At 40.3% G+C, this 21523-nt stretch overlaps 1 protein-coding gene across 5 annotated transcripts in view; it reads right to left on the bottom strand.

The window, feature by feature from the left end:
• FBLN2 (fibulin 2) overlaps positions 1-21523 on the bottom strand; it is a 77119-nt gene that overhangs the window by 21975 nt on the left and 33621 nt on the right. For all 5 annotated transcript variants that reach the window (XM_015874804.2, XM_015874801.2, XM_015874803.2 and 2 more), the window contains exons 3-4: positions 5498-5609; positions 3313-3442 (exon numbers count right to left, since the gene is read on the bottom strand). In XM_015874804.2, the coding sequence (XP_015730290.1) occupies positions 3313-3442; positions 5498-5609 (242 nt within the window). The remainder of the gene's footprint in view (positions 1-3312; positions 3443-5497; positions 5610-21523) is intronic.

Raw genomic sequence — 21523 nt, 5'->3', positions numbered from 1 at the left:
CATCAAAGCTTTACTTCTGCTTGTTTTTGCTATTCTTGTAGACGTGGGTCAGCCACAATTAAGATACAAAATCTTGCTGTTACATCAATTTCAGGATGTAGCAGCACTACAGATTGCCTTTTTCCAGCTCTTGCATGTAGCCATTGCTTTGTTTGCAGTATATTGGAAGCAAAATAATACAGATCCATGCATCTTTGTAATAGATCTTGAAATAAGGCCTGCTGCTTGAAGCAATGTGAAAGAACTGTAAACACCTTGAATAGACACGAGGAGCAGCAGCAGCCCCTGAGCTCTGTCAGTGACACTATTTCCTCTACAGGGCAATGCCCAGCAGACCCACTGTGACCTTTAATTACCTGACTGTCATGGACCCCATCCCACTGAAGCAACACCCAGAGAAAGGCCATGAAGTATTTTATGACCTATTTGCCTTTCATTTCTTTCCTGAGTGAATCCAAAGCAGCAGCTTCACTGCAAGGCTGATGCAATGAGGCACCCCTTAAATACAGTTTCTCCTGCGGCTTCTGCTGCTGCAGGCTGCAGACAAAAACAGCCTTGTGCTTTATTCCAGCATATATAAGCCTACTGCACATTTAGGCCAGAAATGGGTTACACAAATTATATCAAACTATATCAATACTGTATGCACAGTGGATCCTTAAGCAAGCAAGGAAGCTGAGGGATTGTCTGCTACAGAGACATACAGAGGTCATACGTGAATTGAAGATGTTTGTCTGGATTTAAATAGAAGTGTCCTGACATCCCTAACGCAGAGATTTAAGATGCCTTTACTCTGATTGAATAGTTATAAAGTTCAGGCTATTTCCCTCTGCAGCACTTCTGCTAATCAACACACCCAGCTCAGCAGTGCTCATTTATAGTTTGCAGCTAAACTCCAAGAGCCTCTATGAACCAAGAGAACTGATTTCAGCCTGTTCAAATATCCAGTCTCTGAGCAGGCGTCAGACACATAAAATGAAGGCCATAACTCAAACTGGCACCAGTTAGTTATGTCAACGGAAAGTCCAAGGGCTGAACAGAAGAAACTGAACTAAGTTCCCTTCCCAAGAGAGAGATCTCTGACTTGAGGAGAGTGAGTAAGAAAAGCGCTGTTGTAAGGGTTGGGCACAGTATGGGAATGGAAAAGAATCATGTTTCATGATTAACAATCCTAGATTGGCATCCACATTAAAACAAAGTCTGTCTCCACCAAGGAGACAGGAAAACTTGCTTGCCAGCAGCGTGATCTGCAGAAACTCTTCTGCTGAGTCACTTTCTTCAAGAGTCAAGCACTGCAACTTTAGAGTTTCACGGGTATTTCGCACACACTGTGTGTCCCTTGAAAACAGCTCATGCTTTATGACCATTACTTTTTTTTCTGAAAGCTCCCCAAACATTGCAGATAGCAGAAGTTACTCATTGTTCATGTTTGCAGACTTGCACTCCCCTGAAGATTTGGTGTTCTTCCCCAAGATCAGACTGACATCTGCACTCAAATGTGTTTGTGAGAAGCTTACAGCACCGCTCCCAAACATGTTAAATTACTTTTTGACACTAAAGGGAGTAAATCATATGTCCAAATTAATCACTTAAAAAAATCTAACTATCATAAGCTATGGTCATGCTAGAAATTAAGAAAAACCCTGTTTTCATCCAGAGTCCCCACATTTGACTCAATTCGAAATCCTACTTTCTGTAAACATACTTAAGTTTTCATACATGTATTTCAACTTCCATATTCAAGATTAAAGGAGTTACATACAATACATATTTCAAGAAAGTGCTGTAAGATGTTGTAATTTTTTTGCCATGAAAAATGTATGTTTTTTTCAGACAGTTTTGATTCAGAGTTACCCCATGTGCAGGCATCACAGAGGGTACTAAATCAGTCATACACTTTTGGGTTCACATATTTTCCAGATGTCTCATTTTCCAGTAGAAAAATATATGCACCAAAAAGTTCCTCCCAAAACACAAAAATTTGAGCAGCATTGACTTTCTGTTATCCAGGTTGGGAATTTAGCCAGAATTCTGCAACTCACTTAACAACAAATACAACTATTTGTTCACTGACATTGAGAATCATATCTTGAGAAGTGTTGTTTTATTCCAACTTGCTTGGCTCCCTCATGTTTATTACCTGGGAGTAAAAGCCCTGAAGACATTACATTGGGACTGGAACAAGGGGCTCTTCCATGAGAATATTTTGTGACTTGCTTCAGCTACAACAAGAACAACAAAGTTTTCTCTCCCCATTCACTCCTGAGGAATGGCACGTGCAATAAGACTTACTGTACGCCCTGCCTGGCATGCTGAAGACCCTTGGTGAAAACCTAATAATTCTATCACACTTCAGAATTATTTTGTCTGCTTCCAAATGCAGAAATTCTCTTTGCATGCTAATGGTAGACTCTGAGCTCAAGTAGACAGTAGTTCTGAAAATGACAAATTGGCAAACCTAATTAAACTTTAAACTCTGGAGTAGATGCTCATGCATTTTGCTTTTCCAGTGAACAGTTATCCACAAGAATCACCAGCGTATAAGAACAGACAGAACTAATGAGTTTCCTGCTGAGACAACAGAAGCTGCACTTAAACTTAGATATAGCTATGTAAATTATTATCAGAGTGAAATGAATTCTGAAATGTAACCTTCTGGTAAAAACAAGACAAGCAAGATGCTGAATCTTCAAACTGGTTTAAATTGGTTTGGCTCCAGTGATTCTCATAGAGCAAATTTCATTTATACAAGCTGAGGCTGTGGCTTGTGGTTTGTGATTTGAATCGCCGGCTAATGGTCTGCCATTGCTAATGAACAAAAGCTTCCATCATCATCTAAAACACTTGTTCATCCAGTCCATCATTTTGTTTAAATGAGAAATGAGGCTGCAATTCAATATTATATCCAAGCAAACTGTTCAATAATGGGTTTTCCCATTAGGTCTTCAATTGAATTTTGCATTGTCATTTTCTGAAGACTTCCACCACCATAAAAACCAAAATGATCTTTTCAGCTATTTGCAAAGAAAGGAGGCACAAGTAATACAGCAAGTTAAACCTTAAAAATAGAGATGAATGTAGTTCATAACAACATTACCACAAAGTTCTACAAGGGGCTGCATCATCAGGCAATTGAAACCTGAACACTACCAGCCAAAAACCTGTTGTTCTGCATAATTCCCCTGCCTTACTCCTGCGACTTTATAGGCTACTGAGCTCCATAATAACTCATAAAGAAGTTACTGCTAAATGCATGAAATGAAGTCAACTCATATTCAGAACAAAACCTCCACAAGCAGCACTGCAGCTCACCTTATAAGATGATCCTCCACAGGTATCACTTTCCTCTGGTCCACACGCATCTCCCTCCTTTGCAGCAATCATGCCAGCCAGGCAGCTATTCTCCTTGACAGTGGAGATACAACACTGCTTCTGAGCAATTCTGCAAAGGATCACAGAGGGCAAATGTTCACTGACATGCAGAGGACTTCAGGATGGGATACAAAAAAGCCCAGAGCTACTGGATTCACAATACATTCCACACTTTCAATGTCTCTGAGAATCAGAGAAATATTTATATGCAAACAATTTTTATAGGTCAGATACTATTATCACTGCTACAAAATACTGTCATCCTTGGAAACAAAAGCTGTTCTTTTCTAAGCGCTTCCAATTCAGAGCTTTCAAACTAATGGTTCAATAATATATATATATATATATATTAAAAAATAATAAAAAAGAAAGCCGTATCTTTTATTCCAGTTGGAACCAACTGGTGACAGCCACTTGGCTACCTTCAAAATGCCAGTGGTTCATATGTCTGCTTTACGTCCATATGTTTATTCTGGATTCCATAAAAGAAGTATAACCAGGAAGTGGTGGTTTGAGTTTGATTACAGGAAGGGGATTAATACCACCACATGCTTTGCTTTCTAAGCTAGTACTAATTGCCAGCTAGAGAAATATATGTACATATTTGAGCTAGGAATGGTTATTACCCAAATACATTCAAGAACAAGTAACTTACCCATTACAGCTTACCAGCGCAGCAGTGCCACTGTATTAAACTGACATGAGTATCCACTGTAATGCAGGGGGTCAGCAAAGTCATGACCCATACAGCTGATGCTAGTACCACACAAACAAACATTTCTCTGCTCTGATAACACACTGCAGTCACGAGATAAAAACAACTAAATGGGGTCAGATGACATTTCATCCAGACTGACATCCTGTCCTTAATACAACCAGTGGTGCACAGTCTTGTGAGTAATTTTAGATCTGGCTATCAGTGTCCCAGGGTTTCCTGTAACTTGCCTATTTTAAGTTCATTCATCTAGATGAATTTCTACTCATTTGACTCTTTCCTTGTAATCCCAGTTACAACAAACATCTCCTACATTCCTATGTAATTACTTCCCACTGTTTAACAATACCAGTGTTGTCTGTACCATCAATGAAAACAGACAAATCACATTAAATAAAGATTTCACAGATAAGAAATGTTTGTTTTACTGCATGACATTTAAGAGTTCTGGATAAAACAGAAAAATCATAAAATTCACACCACTATGCAATGGGGTTTCATATAAAACCTTCATGCAGATAAAAAAATATCAGCATGTCCATCATGTCCATGACTGAGAAACACCTCACATTCTTCTGCTCAAGGGAAGTGAAGAATTGCACTTTACATATCACTTGCTCCTACCCATCTGCTTTCAAGCTAATCTTGGCCTGAACACTTCTAAAGCATCAACTTCAATTCCAATTAACACATTTCCCACCCTGTAGTTAGTGCTGTTCACTATGCAGAGATGGGCGAAGTCAGGATATGAGTAGAAAATATCCAGAGCCATCGAGATACATCAACAAGTAGCTTCAACAGTTACACTTTTGCCATGTGAAGACTCCACATTCATCTTTATGTATCTGGGCATACAGTATCTGATGAGCAGCTCCACATGCTGGCACAGCTTCTAATGAGAGCAGCAAGATTCTTCCGTGCTTTTAGGTTTTTCAAATACTTCTCTATATTAAATGTACCTTTAAATGGGATATATAGAGGTGTTCCTTAAATTGTTAAAACTGGGACAGAACAGAAATTCTGAAGTATAATAAATGAACTTTTGCTCACACATTCTTTTAAATCCCGGGGATTCACAGGGACATGTGAATCCAAATGGACTGCCAAATGGAATAAAAACACATTTAGATACTTTTCTATTTATTTGCAACTTAGAAACAGCAATATGTGAGAGGAAGGAGAAACCTTATTAAAAGGCTTTTGCTCTGATTGAATTTAGAGGAAAGGGAGAAGGAAAACCTTCATCCTATTTTACCATGGTATGTTGCAGTCTACCAATAACTTACATCAAAATAAAACAGTTCCCAGTTCCCAGTCTGTTGGACATTCCATTAACTGGACCACTACCTAATTTATTCTAAAGGGCTGCTCTCCACATTCATATTATATGATTGTTTTTGACTTACGTACCTGCAAATATCACCATCCACTCCACTGATAGGAGTTTCTGTGCACTCCCCGTTGTCTATAGCCCACTGCTGTCCAGCTCCACAGCAGCTCTCAATCAGTTCCTTTGTAGAACCTGTACAAAACATACACAGCGAACATTTGGTGTGGAATGTACCGCGTTTGGCTCTGCTTTCTTACTTGAGAAGATATTTTAAATAACAACTGGTCAGGATTTTTATACATTTTATTTAATCCTATGCAAAATAATTTCTTTTATATATATATATATATATATATATATATAATATCAGAGAATTGTATGATGTTAGTGAGGAAAGGAAACAGAGTTCTCAGCAAGTGGCTGTCTGCTCACTGCCTCCATTTGAATCAACTGAATTTGGCCTTAATCAACCTTGGAGTATCCAAGCTCAAGCCAAACTGTACTCAGCTGTGTTCTCAGAAGACAGAAATCCAAGCTATTTAACATAGAAACTTGCATTCATTCTTACGTGGAAGTGTATCATTAATATTATTTACACTAAAGTTCACTGGAATGGATTTTAATCTTCAGTTTTACAGCAGTGTATCCCTCCTCACTACAGAAGAATAACTTGGCCAATGGCCATTATCATAACATAATTCTTAACATGCTGGAATTGTATGCTTACTACTGTAAGAGATATTTTTAGTAGTGGGTGGAATACTTAGCTATATATTATACCTTGTAGATTCATTCTACTAGTGGCAGATATGGAATCACCAGCCCTCTGCCCCAGAAACATGACAAATAGAAATAGATAGACAAATAGATAGAAAGACAACATTGATACCAGCAGTACCTTGGTAGAATGATCACCTGTTCATGTCTTTCAGTGTAGCATTGGAAAAACAAGACAGAGTTTTAAACAGAAGAAAAGACATAACTGTCCTGTAGACAAGTCAATCCCTGATGCATTTGAAAAAATAAACTGAAAAATGTTGTTTGGCCATCTCCAACCCAGAGTACATGGCCCCACTTCCCACATCCCAAACTTTGGGAGCAGTCATGCACTGTTGGGTATGAATACAGTAAAGTGATTCCTTTCAGAGAGACAGGAGCCATGCTATAAATGCTTCAGGGCTGTGATTTCACAGTATTGATATACATGTCAGCACACATAATAATGACAGTGCTTCAGATTCATGGGCAGTGGTATCGTGCTGACGAGTTGGAGCACTGCCTGCACCCTTCCATCTAAAGTGCTCTAATTCCTTTAAAATCCATTTATATAGAGACAAGAAGCATTTTGTGCATGCTATTAACCCTCCCAGGCCTGTCTCTGGCATGGATTGTTACCATGAAGAAGAACCAAGATAAAAGCACCCTGAAGCTGTGCCTGAAGTTGAGATGTAGATGTGTGGGCACAACGGACCTTGTGTAGATCCACATCGCTCCCTGACCAACACCCAGCAACCCACACTGCAGAATAGCGTAATTCCAAGGTCATCCCTCAGCCTCTTTGAAGTAAATCTCTCCCAAATCAGTTCTGCCTACAGTGGCAGAGCAGGCCTCTTTGCTTACAAGGGTTTGGGGAAAAATGCCCCTGCTACAGACTGGCCACTGGATATCAAGATTAAGGGGTTCAGATGATGTGTAGTTTTATCTCCTTAAGAAATCTGGTACTTCTGCAAATAATAGAAACCTCCTCAATGAAAAACTATTTCTTTGTAAGTTAGGAGACAGTTGCCAGATGGAGCCCATTGGGGATGATCTCACCATATTCCTATGCCACAGTACCAAGGATGAGCAGGGTGAGAGGAGCTCAGGGCTGAACCTGAGCTGCCTGTGGAAGTGAGGGACTCTGCATGTCTGTTGCTTGGTGCTCTGCTTCTGCTGAGCAGTGGGGCCCAAGAACCTCCCTTCCAACAAGGAGCCCACTAGTGTGCAGATGGGGACAGTAAGTGATCCCAATCTGAACTTCTTGGGTTTGGGATAGAAATATTTGCATTTTTTAATTACAGTTTCCAATGAGAAAGGAAAATGGTCTGTGGAAAATAACTGTTTGTCACTAACTCCAATGGATGGAACAGCAGTAGTCTCATGGCCTGGAGCAGCAAACATTGTACCACCTAATGCCTAACCCTTCAGTATGTTTTGGCAGTAAATCAACCAACAGAAACTCCAGAAAAGTACTTATCAGTGTGAACAATGGACAAGAGGCAGGGTTGTTCTTCCAGGAAGAAGAAACAGTGTTTTTTTTGTTCCCACAAACTCCCATCATGACATTCCATGTGCTTACAAGGAGAAGTGAGGAGGCACAAAATAATTCCTGTACACAGATCCTGAGTCTTCTTGAGGGGGAAATGAGGCTGTGCCTCAAATTTTTCTAAGTTTTACCTTGTTTTCTAGAAGTTTTAGGGTGAGAGACAACCCAAAGCAGACGCAATGCTGTCCCTGAGAGTCTTGAAAGCTGTGTTACATGTACGAGGAGCTATATGACATGAGAAGGATGGTATCTGCACTCAGAGTAGGCAGAAAATACAGCTGGTACCAGATAATTACAAAATGTTACTACAGAACAGTTTTTCAACACAATTTTAATTCAATCCCTGGAGGAAACAACATTAATTTTACCAAGTGTTGAAACACATTCATAGCTACAGTGTTGCTAGTTTAAGAACACAGCAGAATTACTAATACTGCAGTATTCTACTTGATTTATAATTCAAATAAAAATGAGCTACTCATTCCTCACTAAAGATTCAATATCAGATTGCCTCATTGAAGTGCCATACTATTAAGCAGTCATATTTACAAAATATATTGCCTCTTGTTATGATCTTGCAAATAATTAAATCTAGAATGCAGTTATCATAAAATGAACAAGCTATTGCATTTCATCTCAATCAAGAATTTAAAAAACCGAATGATTCATAATAGATCTTGCAGTCATTAGCATGGATTTATGAGATTTTGATTGTACAGTAGTCAGAACAAATATATACAACTAGATACACACAAGACTGAAGATCACAAACGCTGGTTGGAACCTCTCAGCTGTATGTATAACAGACTTATAGTTATAGTTATAACTTTTAGGTATAGTTATACCTAAAAGTTCTATGGGAGCTTTATTTATTTGGGGCTTTCATGATTTAGAAGTAGATTCACATCTCTCATGCAAAGCAAATTCATTTGAGAAAAGCATAATTCTGAATATTTGCTATACTGTGTGCATTTTCAAGTCATTTAAGAAAATACCCCTTAACAGACAATTTACTATTTATGAATTTCTTCACTGGAAAAAAAAAAAGTAATTTATTTCAGGCCGCACTGCAACATGGCATCGTGTCTCCTCACTCGTTTTCAATTTACTAACTTATCTTCTGCAATTATCATTCTACATCACTTTAAAGATATGAGACTAAAGCACATTTTGGCCTAATCTCAAAACACTGTGCATTGCCTTTTAGAGACATTTATAATTTAATGCAAATATTTACAGAAACGTTTCTCCCTCCAAAGAATTTTAACTCATCCATCTCTGTGCCTTAAAACGTCATGCCGTCCCAGCCCCTGGCCCCAACCTGATAAGAAGTGGGATGGCTTCCTATTGACTTGGGGTCATATTAAGGTTTTCCATACACAGCTTTTCTGTGCTGCTTCCAAGGAAGCACATCTTCAATTCAGAAAAAAATCTGGCATATGTGCTTTTTAAAGAAGTTTCACCAAAGCTCAAACATTACACTGAGGAAAACACACAGTTAAAGGTATTTTTTTCCTCACATGGTGAACCATAAATTTGTTAGAATAGTAAAGCAGACAAAAGAGAGTTTCAAGAGACATTCCCCACCAAATTTTATTCCCCAGTATTAACAAACCATGCTCCATGAACTGTGAAACATCAGCCAGCTGTATGGCTGATCAAGCAGGACAAGAATATTTCAGCTTTTTTTTTTTCTCCAGAGCTTTTTTGACCTTAAATCAAAGTTTCATTGATTTCAGCTTCACCTGAATTTCCACTTAGAGCATTAACACAATTTAACACCTCTGATTTCTTCCATTCTCACTTGGGTTTCACAGAACATTTGCACCAATGAGTGACTCCAGACACACAGATACCTATTCTTTCAGAAATGCATAGACTCACTGGCTGAGCTATTACTACATTCTTATTCACCATTTCCCTACTCAAAATGGTGCCCTTTTTGTATACTCAGCACAAGGCAGATGAACCTTAGGTCTTCTGCTTTTCCCCATGGCAGATGAACCTTTGTAGCTTTTCCTCACAATCACACCAACCAATTCATCCATCTCTCCCCTCAAAAGCAGTACACACATTACATTTTGGCTATCAGCTTTTAACATAACCCAGATTTCATTCATTTAAAATAAGCAATGATTTCCCTCTCTACTAAAAACAACTGTAGGAACCATAACACATTAAAGAGCCTTAGATAATATTTTTTGTCAACAGAGAGACCCAGATAATCATACATATTGCAGGGGCTTGGGTACATCCATTTGATCCAAGACACAGCTCAAGTTCAGTGCTAGTGTTGCTCACAAATAAAGTTTTCTATTACATAAAGACACTGAACCACGTTCCAAATGAAACACAAATCACTGAGACAAGCAGCATTTCAGGGGCTGAGCAACATGGTGGGCCATGACCCCAAGCAGTTCTCTCCTTAATGCTAGCTTTAATTTATGCTGTTAATTGCTGGACTCAGGTACTCATGTGTGAAAGAGGCAACAATCACAACTGAGCTGAGCACTTGTTCTTATAATGAATCATGCTGTTCATCTGCTATAGCAGAGGAAAAGAATATTCCTTAAAATTACAGTACTTAGTTTTTTTGTGGGGAAAAGAAAAACACCCAAAAAAAGTAATCCAAAACCAAACAAGAAACAAATGAGATAAGGAAATCAGTTTGTGCACAAGGATTAATTTTGATGTAGAGCCTTCCAGAAAATAAGGCACTCAATGAGAACATGTCTTCATTTTGAAGGACCTCATTGATCATCCAGACGGGAAGCTGACAGCCACAGCTCTCAGGCTGAAAAGTACTGTCAAAGAAGCAACTGCACAAACTGCCCATGTGCAAAGAGAGCATAAACCAGCCCCAGCTGCATCACCTGCAGCAGGCCAAGGGAACAGCCCAGCTGCTGGGTGCAGGCAGTGGGTCTGTCCAGTGACGTCCATGGCTTCCCAAGTGGCAAGGCACGAAGGCTGGCTCCTTATTCACTGGAGTACAACACCAGCATTTATTAACATCTTATTTGGTGTAAAAGCTCATCTGGTGGGATAGATTGCCTCTAATCATTGTCACTAACCAGAAATGAGTGCAGAAAGAACTGAAATATCATTAGCTCACAACAGGAGTGGTTTCCACCACCTTTACACCAGCACACATGGCTGAGGAGGGAATCAAAGCACAGTGCTGCTTTTTCTGCCCAGCTAATGCTCAAGGCTTGCTTCCCTCTTCATTACTAACATTAAAAGAGAAAAGTGCAGTGATTTTTATAGCTTTATGTCTATCTTCCCTTTTAAAGGAAAGGATATCTATAGACCTATGCATACATATCACAAGAATTATTTGCTTGCATGGGAGAAATAAGGCATAGTATTACCTTACCAAATAGTTTTCTGAGAAACATAAGACCATGTATTACAGCAAATAATGAAGAACTTCAGACAACAATGATTAACTTCAACAGCTTTTCAAATACTGAAAAATACCTGTTTGCAGTGGGACTTTTATCTGCTCCAACTTCTTCCTCATTTAAAGATTAAATAAATAAAGAAATGTATTCTAAACTTCACCTCCTAATAGGTTGTCATTTCTTATCTTATCAATAGTTTGAGAGACTTCATTAAATTCCCTCATTGAATTTCACCATTTGGTTGTGCGATGCAACACGTTCTTCTCTTGATTTATCTGAGACAGCTAAGAAGACGTTTTAATGAGGAAAGGTAAAGTGGAGAAGAACATTTATCTTGGCAAAAAATAGGGGAGGGAGGGAAGGGTGATAACACAGCCCCAAATCCAGCTGCTTTCACTTGACGCTGAACTATCACTTACATCATGAGTACTGGTTAAGCTTTCTTCAGGACCCGTTCCCAGATACATTAGCATATGGGCCATTCTGTGCAGGTTACTGCAGGCTCCTTAAAGTGACCCTAAATTTTACTGAAATGAAAGTTGCTCCTGAGCGTTTCCATGACCAAACCCTCCATTAGCTCATTGCTGGGGAGGAGGTTTAACCCACCTGTGCTCATTAGGCTTTCAGGCTCCTCTCACTGCAAATAATGAATAAAGCCAATTGCAAGAAAAATATAGGCTGAGCCAAGAGTTCAACACATATCTCATGGCATCAGTCTGGTACTTAATCCCTCCCTCCTCTTTTCCAACACCCTCTTCCATTCCTACTGGGCTCAATTTGCCATGCCATCACCACAGCAATGCAAGTGATGCTCGCCACACTTGCAGCAACCTGCCTTCATTTTGAACTTCATACAGCAAAGCATTTTTCTGCCTTTTCCTACTTCCTCTTCAGTCACCTGTGTCTCTTTAGAAATCCTTCCCACCATCCACTCATGTTCCCGTTATATCACCTTCACTCCCTGGGAGGCATCTGCTTTCCATTTCAATCTGAAAATGCTCTGTTTCCAACATTATTCTTTTTTCATAAATTCCTTATGCTGGCTTACTTGGCAAAATACGAAGAGTTGTGTCTGCCCAAAGGCACAATGAAAAACTGCATAAAACAAACTGAATGTTCTCATTTTACTACGCGCTGTACAATACAGACATACATCAACATAACCTCAGCCAGGATTGTTTGGCAGATTTTGTTCGAAGTGTGAATGAATAGCAACCTTATATTCCCTCTGGCTTTAGTTCTGGATAATCCCAGTAAGTCAAAACTTGCATTACCTGTGCCAGAGGTCAGATAATTTAGACTATGTTTGGTCCTTAAAGTTTCCATGACAGCACACTTTATTAGCTCCAGGTTGAAAGGGGGGAGTGGTCCCAAAAAAATCCCAGCTAAATGCATTCTTTAACCTTTCCTCATCAGTTAAAAACTTAAAACAATTTCTTTCTGCCTTTAAAAATCTGACTTATTTGGATCTGTCCTTCTGTCATTGAATTTAAAGTACAGCAGCTCATACGCAATCATCCTTCTATTAGCTACTACAATAACTCAAAGGAGTCATAATGTATCTTGCCCTTCGGCACAGCCTTGGCTGTATTTACCTCCTCAACGTTTTTTCCCCAGATATTGCACAGTGTATCTGTGCTGTCTGTTGGCCTTCAAAAGAGATGGAGCTATGGAAAGCCTGGTCCTGATTATTCTTGCAATTCCTATATAGCGAATTTTATCCTGGGGCTAAGCATGTTCCTTTTGGTAGCTAGGTAGGCTCCTCCCTTCAAAGCCAGCATTTCCACCAGCTTAAATTTAAAATGAAGGGGTGTAATCAGGGGATGAAGTCAGGGACAGACTGCCAGAGCACTTGGGAAACTTGGGTAGGATAATTCAATCTGCTGCAACTCCCGCATTAAGTAACAAAGAACACATTTGAAAGTGCATTAGTTACAGATTGTCCAAGGGAACTCATTACAAAGAGTCACACCAGGCCAAACCCACAGGCACTCATCTTTCGTGATGCAGTTGTAAGCCATCAGGTAGTTGTGTTCTGGAAAGCAAACCAACATCCCAAGCAAATAACCACTGCTTTATCAGTTTTGACCAGTAAAGCATGGACTCACTGAGCTGCATTGTAGGAGACCCTGTGCAGAAACTGTTCACCATAAGCACTCTTAATGTTATTTTGTGGAAACAAGGCCAAAATTTTCTCTCTTCACAACCAACTCAAGTGAAGAAGGAAAAAAAAATGAAGTCTATCATTGAAGCCATTCACTGTGAATTGAATGTTCATCTCTATTAAGAACCACACTGAAACAAACCGGGGAGATGCATTCACTGACTCATCACCAGCTGCTGGTGTCAGCTCATTTTCTCTGCTACATTTTTCAATACAACTTTGAAAGTAACTTAATAAAGTACATAAACAGCAGATGCAGCAGGCCCAGCCAAGCAGCCTTGCACACCTTGCTAAGGTTAGAAATAGTGTGATTACATGCTTCAAGAACCTGCCTGCTCCCCATGAAACACATCCCCCCTCCATCTCTCTTTGAACACGGCTGAGGATTGCTCACCAAAAAACTCAGAACGTAGAAGTAAGGAAACCACTGAGTTTCTAATTACTGCATAGGGATCCTTAGACTAAGAAGAGTCATAGGGCTCCAGCCTTCCTTATTTGGGTATCCTGCTGTACTCCTTGCTAGTCCTTGTCAGGTTTATAATTATAAATCAGATTGTTTATTTATTTTATGGTGTTCTGAAGAGCTCCCTCATTTCCTTTGGCTTTTCTTTATGAAGTTCTGCAATCAGTGTTTGTGCAAGAATTTCAGCAATAATGATGGCAGCCCAGGGCATTTCCTGGATTAATGATGGGCTGAAAGAGCTGATGGCCCACGGTTCTGCCTTGATCCATTAACCCCAAGGAGGTTTAAATTCTCCAGGAAGCATTCTGTGCCAGAGCGGTTATTGCAATGGAAATTCAGCAGGATATTTTTGTCAACAACATAACAAACTTCCTTTTATCCCCCACAAATGGAGGAGGAAGTATTAATTTGGATGGGTGAATAATGATGTTTGGAATCTTTCATGGGAATTCAGCAGCCTCCAGCAGGAAGTGCATTGGGAAATTTCTCTTTTGCCGTGCAATATGTGTCAGAACCAGAGACAGTCAGAAGCAAGACTTTTAGACATTAAAGATATGGGGTTTTCAAGTTATAAATGAAGCACCTTATTTGATATTGCTATTATGAATTTATAGAGGAGTTACTGAGTGACTCATTTTGATCATCTCCAGCCTAAGTGACCTCCTTCCTCTCCCTGGTGCAGACCTGTGTGTCCTCACTGGAGCCTTTGGCCATCACATACCAAAAGAAATGCAGTGACACAGACAGTTTAAGACCCTCTAGTCAAAAGGTAATGCCTCTCAGATCACACACAAAACTCACATTTTTTGTTTCACCTCCATTTTGCTGATTAAAATGAGCAAGTTGTGCTCATGAACTGCTCATGAAATCACCTTGAAATAAAGTCACTATTACTGCAAGCTGTGGCAAAGGTGGATGTTTTCACTTAACTCTATAGGGTTTTGACCAGCACCTACGGCAGCCTACAGGACATATCCGATCTTTATTAAAAGGAGAGCACAACATCCTTGAATACGCAGCACAACTATAATCATGCCTATTTTATATCAAGTCCTTAGTTCTATAGCACTGATACAGCTTATCCACATGGTGAGTGAAGCCCTTTGCTGACTCAAGTCCTGTACAAGGCACAGTGGGAACAAGTATGACAGTGCTTCCTACAGGGAACATCCAACAAGTTAACATCTGTCTCCTTCAAAGCATGAAATAATCATAAGAATGCTGTGAATTGATTAGCATTTCATTAGCTGACAGCTTCTATCTGTCCCTCCAGAAACTATTTCTTCAGCAGACTCAGCATTTTATGTATTCTGTGAGCTGTAGAGATAGTTGCAATGCTTTTCCTTCTGGAGATTTTACATGCACATCGATTTAAACAAGCACAAACACAGCTGGAAAGGCTCTAGCTTGGCCACACAGCCAGTACAGAGCTGAGATCCTGGCCAGCCAAGCAGGGCTGGGTGCTGCAGCAGTATTGGGGCAGGCTCAGCACCCTGCACACAGCACCTGAGGTGGCTGCAAGTTAACTCTCAGCTGGAACTCCATCTCCTGCAATGGACTCTGGCTACACTTCCTACTTGGAAACTATGGACTGCAGCCAATTTTAAAGGAATTTACATTCCAGAACATACTTTACTTTGGAACCAGAGATGAAGAGAGAGAAATGGGACTGACTTGTGAAGAGCTCTGTGATTTAAATGTGTTTTGGAACATTCTAATTCTAATGAAGGGTGGAGGAGTCTCCTCATCTCTCCCACAAACACTCTTTATAGTTATTGTAAGAGACATCCAGAACAGAGAGAAAAAGAGAGTATTAATAAAAAGGCAGAATTTCACATACTGCTTCATCTATACATTTCCAAACTACAGGGTCTGTTACTTGTACACACAGAAGTAACGAGTCAAGTGTTCATTTTCTTTCCTTTCTAATATTCAAACCAAAGCTGAGAAAGCAACATCTGTGTACAGACAGCAATAGTTCAGGCTGACAAAACACAAGCTAGATAAGGGAGGAGATAATGGAGAACAGAAGTAGCTCAAAATCAGAGCAGGGGAGTATTCTTAATGGTCTGTTCAAAGATGAAATTACAACTGAATGATAACATTAGGATGGTTCAATTTTGAAAACTATTGTCCGTGTTTCTTGTTTGATTCAGCCTACTAATAGGTAGCAGTAGGTGTACAGTCTTAGTTCTGTACCAGAGGCTGTTGGCTATGCAATCTATACAAAGCACTTAGTGGTGATAGAAACCTCCTATGGGAGCATGTAAGAAAGGAACTAAGTGTCTGTAAACTGAAAGCCAGAAAAATCTGGACATAGTTGCAAATGGAAAATAACTTGCTGAGTCATAACCCAAGAAACTGGGATCCAAGAGGTTGAAACATCAGGCTCCTTGTGGCTGAGAGATCGTGGAGCACCACCAAATCAGACAAGTCCACATAGACAAGCACAATGCTGAAGAAGATATGGATCCCTTATAATATTCAATGAATTCTGGTGCTTGTTAGCTTAACAACTGTGCTCCATTAGCTGAATTAGCCAATAGATCCAAAGGAGACAAAGCTCATTTATAGTCTCAGGCTGCATGATGTTGATGCAGAGTCAAGCTTTGTGGCATTTGCACGTGTTTAAAATAAAAGGCTTTCTCTCACTTCTCTAGAGTTCTCGGTGGCCAAATAATTTCTAAGGAAAATGAGTACAATCCTTACATCTTCACTTAGAAGCCCATTTTTTCTGGATGAAGGAAAAATATACTCACAGCCCAATAAAACGTAAGTAATATCTTCATGTAATCCCAGTAATTACTTCATACAAAGCTTCTTATATGCTGAGGAGCTACAAGCGTGATCACGGTAACCACTGACATCACTAAAAGCAAGTTATATAGTCTGCCTTCACTCTAATGGTGGCTCCGCAGCCTGAGCTTGGTCTCAAGTGTGTGGTTACCACCTTGACTGTGCTTCAGTCATCCAGCTGCATTACCACCCTTGGAATCAAAGGGATGTATTTATAACCCGCACAGAAACCAAAAAGCACTAAGCAGGTATTTTCTTCAGTGCTTTTAGTTCCTGCATCAATACACTTCCTGCAAAACAGATTCTCTAAACAAGGTCAGAGCACCAGAAGACGAATGAAAGATAAACTCACCCCCTCCCATTCTTTTAATAGAACCGGGACAAGAAGAGAAACATCTTAGTGCTGAGTTCTCATATGCTGTCTAGGCACACTGGCTGTACTATTTATACACACTGACATCATTCTGTGTGAAGCACTATAACGCAGATTTTTAATTCTGTAGCTGACAACCTGATTTATTTTGTTAGTTATGTACATGAAGGTACTCAGCAAAAAATAGCTCTTTTACAAACTACCCCATAGAAGAAGTGCTCTGCACATAATAGCAGGTTTCTCAGACACTTGTAAATGATGACTTCTCTCTGAGGTCTAATCTGCTTTTCCTTGCATTTGCCAATTACACCTTTATATGCTGTGTCTGCAGTCTCAAATGGATGTGAAATAAAGCTTAAAAGCCAAATACAACACTACAGAGTATCCAAAGGAAATCCATAGCACTCAGGAAGGTGCCAGCAGCATCCCCTCATGTTCTCTCATCTTCCTTGGGAGATGCAATTTCCCACCAACTTCTCATCCTCAGAAAGGCTTATGAGGAACCAAGCAGCACACCCCGCACATCCCAGAGGGGATCCTGGTAGCAGGAAAGGAGGTGAGATCCTGTGGCAAGGACCCTCCTCATCTTCAGAAGACCCCAGCTCACATTAAAACTCAGTAAATCAATAAGCCCAATACCTGACTAACTTGTGTGAGCAGAAATCCTCTTGTACAGAGCTCAGCAGGGAGCACCAATGGGAGCAACACACACCACAGTGCAGAATGGGACAGCATGTTCTTGGCAGTGGCTGGTCACCAGCCAGATCCCTCCCCCAGCAAGGAATGTATCTTTTCTTCATCAAGGGAGAAGTTCAGCTTTGAACTTGCTTCTTCTCCCAGTGGACAAGCACTCATTAGCTGCCAGCTGTTTCCTAATCACTGGGAGACATCAGCTTGGACATATTACAAGCACCAAGCAGGGATGAGAGGAGGTGAATTGTTCCCCCTGGCCATGCAGTTGGAAATACAGGGTCAAATTCAGACTTCTGGTGTGGATTTGCCAGTGTGGGTAAACCTTCCACTAAGAGGTGTGGAAAGAAGATGGGACTTTCAGCTTCAGCAAGGTTAGGACCACCAACAGAGTTTATTGGCAAGGCTGCTTCCTTGGAGGCGTTGTTTGTTTTAAAATTCAAGTTAAATGCATTGCAACCACATTATAATGAAAGATTGGCTATGAGGCAAAAGGCAAGAAGAAAGCTCTTGGGAACATCAGTTTTCTAGGCACATTGTTACAAATTCAGTTTCTGTTAACAGAAAAGCACCATCCACACTTCCAGGTTAGCTGTGCTCTCTCCAACCTTCTCACCTCACCCACATTACACTGGCAAAGGCAGTAATGTGCAGCCAGCTGTAACCACGAGCTGAGTGCCACTCACATGGCATGGTACCAAGCACATAAGAGCACTGGCAGCCCAGCTGCAGGAACAGACACATGTAACTACAGCACCAGTCCCCCAAAACACTAAGCAATGCCATCTGAGCCCAGCTGATTTCCTTTAGCTCTTACCCTGGAAGGTTTCTACCTTTCACTACTGGTTTTCATCTCTGAGATCCTTAGTCTTTGCTGACTGCATACATACTTCCTATTTTATTGGATCCTCTTTGCTTATCTCCCTGAAAATGCTATCGCTTTTTCAGTGTCTTTTTGGAAACACTACAACAGAAAATAAAATAAAATAAAATCTCTCCCCTTCTATGTCAGGACCCAAAACAAAAAAACACCTAGCAAACCCTCAATTACTGACATTATGTTGATGGGGCACCACACTGCTTACATGATCCATCTGCCCCCCTCTGCCCTTAGTCACTCTTATATCCTTTCGCACATTCACTCCCTGACTCAGCAAAGCTGTTGATTTCAGTCAAGGTTCCCAGTGCTTGGAGTGCTCAATGTGCCCTTAGCCCTGAGCTCATTTCTAGCAGGTATGGAGGGGAAGGTATGGGAAGAGGTGATCCATTACACTGCTGGCATCACCAGCATGCACTGTGCCCCTCTGCACCACTGCTGTGCACAGCAGCCTCAAACCAATGGATAAAACGAAAGTGATGTGATACTTGCACTGAATCCACACAATTGGAAAAGATTTTATTCCGGTGCAGCAGTTCACTGATTTAATACCACTTCTAATCTCCACAGTGTGCACATGAACTGACTGGCACAAGTGAATAACATTTCAAGAAGTTGAAAGAACATGGAAGACTGAGTTAACAGCTTTCATGCATTCATAACGATTTTAAGATTACTTACATTTGCAGCATATGAAGTATAAAGCAAAACCATCTGACATGGCATGACAATTTGTTATTTAAGGCTAATTCCCCACACCATCCTCTGTTAAACTAATAATTAGTGCAACTCTATGCACTCGATTTGCAGATTATAGTTATCCAGAGGGGAAGCAATCTTAAACATTGAAAGAAGTGAAAAGAAGCCTTCTGAATACAATTTTGCTTTCTACCTTCTCTTCCTCTTTCAAAATTCTCCTATATTACTGTTGCTGAATTGCCTAGGATGAGGGAAGCTTTCATCTCACAGCTTCCCAAGGCTTTGTGTCAATCTACATCTAAGACAAAAAGTTGGATGACATCAGCTGTCACTGGGAATCAGTGATTAAGAAAAGATTTACAAACATCTGTACAATGAGATTGGCACATAAAGCAAACAAGCAAACAAACAAAAAACAAAAGCAAATGAGAACAATGCGTTGACATTCAAACCCCAAAGATTACATTAATTCTCAAGAGCCAACATCTGGCTTCAAACAACCTCAGCCCAAGAGCAGCAAGAGCCCAAATTGCCCAATTCTCTGCCAGCAACTTACAGATCCATCTCAAACAGTAATGGTGCCGGCAGGTAAGACTTTCTAAATGCTATTTCCATGGAATAGTTCCAAAGCACTTCATGTTTAAGAAGCCAATTAAATTTGATATGCTTTCTTGACATCCAGTGATATTTGCTAAAAAGAAAGATTTAACATTTTTAACTCTTGAGGTAATGTTTTCACAATCCAGGCCAACATATGAAAACAAGTTATAAGCTGAGTTTGTGAACCATATTGCCAGCACTGTCTACTCAACTGTTGCAGGAAGTAAGTGATCCAAAACTTGTCAAGGCTATACCTGCAATCAGCAATTTAAAAATGATTCCAGATTAGAACTACAGTCATAACCCAGCAAGTGTTCCCACTGCAATCTGTCCATGTTCTCAGCAACTATTTGTATTTAACTTCTAAGGTCGGCCTGACCTGACACCAACTAGAATGACTTCCAGCTGAGGATATTTCCCTTCAATAAAGCCATAAATTTGAATCCTATCAGTCTAACCCACAATAATCACTCTTTGTCCATAATCTTGAAATTCTTCTCAATGCCTTAAGAATGGCTTTGTCTGCTAGAATGAGGCACTGCTCCCATTCATGAAGTTGTATGTAGCATTGCTGAGGTCATCTTAATTTTGTCTTCATTGCTCACATGACTCTTTCCTTCTTTTGTTACAAATAGGTCCATCACACATCACATTCCCACAATGTTCTTGGTTGTTTTTTTTTAAGATGCAGAATCCCAGCTAACAGCTTTATTTTGTTCTGTTTTTACCATCTTAAGGAGGTCTTTTTCTTTTAATAGTGGTAGTCTCCACTTCCCAGAGCTACAGCAATACAAATCCCCCTCCTACCTTCCACTCATAAAGAAAAGATCATCTAATTTATTTATTTTTTTAAACGAAAAAAACACATTCATTTTCTTCTTATAACTCACAGAGTTTAAGGAAGCTACGTTAAAGGGATCATGATAAAAGATAACACAGTAAGAGAGGTTAATATCTCCCAGTTCTCCTGGCAGCAGCTCCTCCAACAAGACTCCTCTAACAAGAAGGCAAAACATTTAAGCCAAGCTCCTGATCCATGTCACTCTCCCAAGTGAAGGCTGCCAGCTCTCATGCCAAAGCCTTCGCTGCTGCCAAATCATTCTGGCTGCTGAGCCAAAGGGAGAGGAGGTGCAGCATGGCTGCTGCATGCAAGGTCCCAGCAAATTCCCTTTAGTCAAATGAACAATCAGAACACCTGGGTGCTGGAATGACCCCATGGCACCGAGGGGATCCCCAGGTGCTGCTCACATGAGGCAGGGCCCCACTACTGGTGCCCAGTGGCAGCGTCCAGGGTTGCAGCTCTGCCTGAAGCAGCCCACATCACTCCTTCTTCTGTGAAGGAGCCAGAAGATTGTCCTCTCCAGGCAGAAATTATCCTTAGAATGATCCCCACCTCTGCTAACACTGAGAAGTTCATGCAAACTGTGTGCATTGTTCACTTGATTTACTATATCTGCAACACGCTCCCAAATCCCCCAGGCAGAGTTGGCTGGAGTAGCTCTAGCTCACAGGTATGAGCATTACAGTAGTTATGATTTACTTACATAGAAGAGAAACAAATTGCGTAGCTGCAAGTTTATTTCAGCAGGCAAAAAAACCAGCCAAACAAAGCAACAAGACCAGCCACATGTTCTCATTAGATCTCGTGTATGGCCCTTTCTACAGCTTAATCTGACTTTAAAAAAAATCAGAAGGGTGTAGATCTGCTGCGTCTTATAGTACATGGCTTTTGAATAAC

Source organism: Coturnix japonica, chromosome 12 (assembly GCF_001577835.2).
Source record: "Coturnix japonica isolate 7356 chromosome 12, Coturnix japonica 2.1, whole genome shotgun sequence".
Taxonomy (NCBI): Eukaryota; Metazoa; Chordata; class Aves; order Galliformes; family Phasianidae; genus Coturnix; species Coturnix japonica.
Note: the sequence above shows the minus strand (reverse complement) of the source record. Positions and strands in the feature narration are given on the sequence as shown.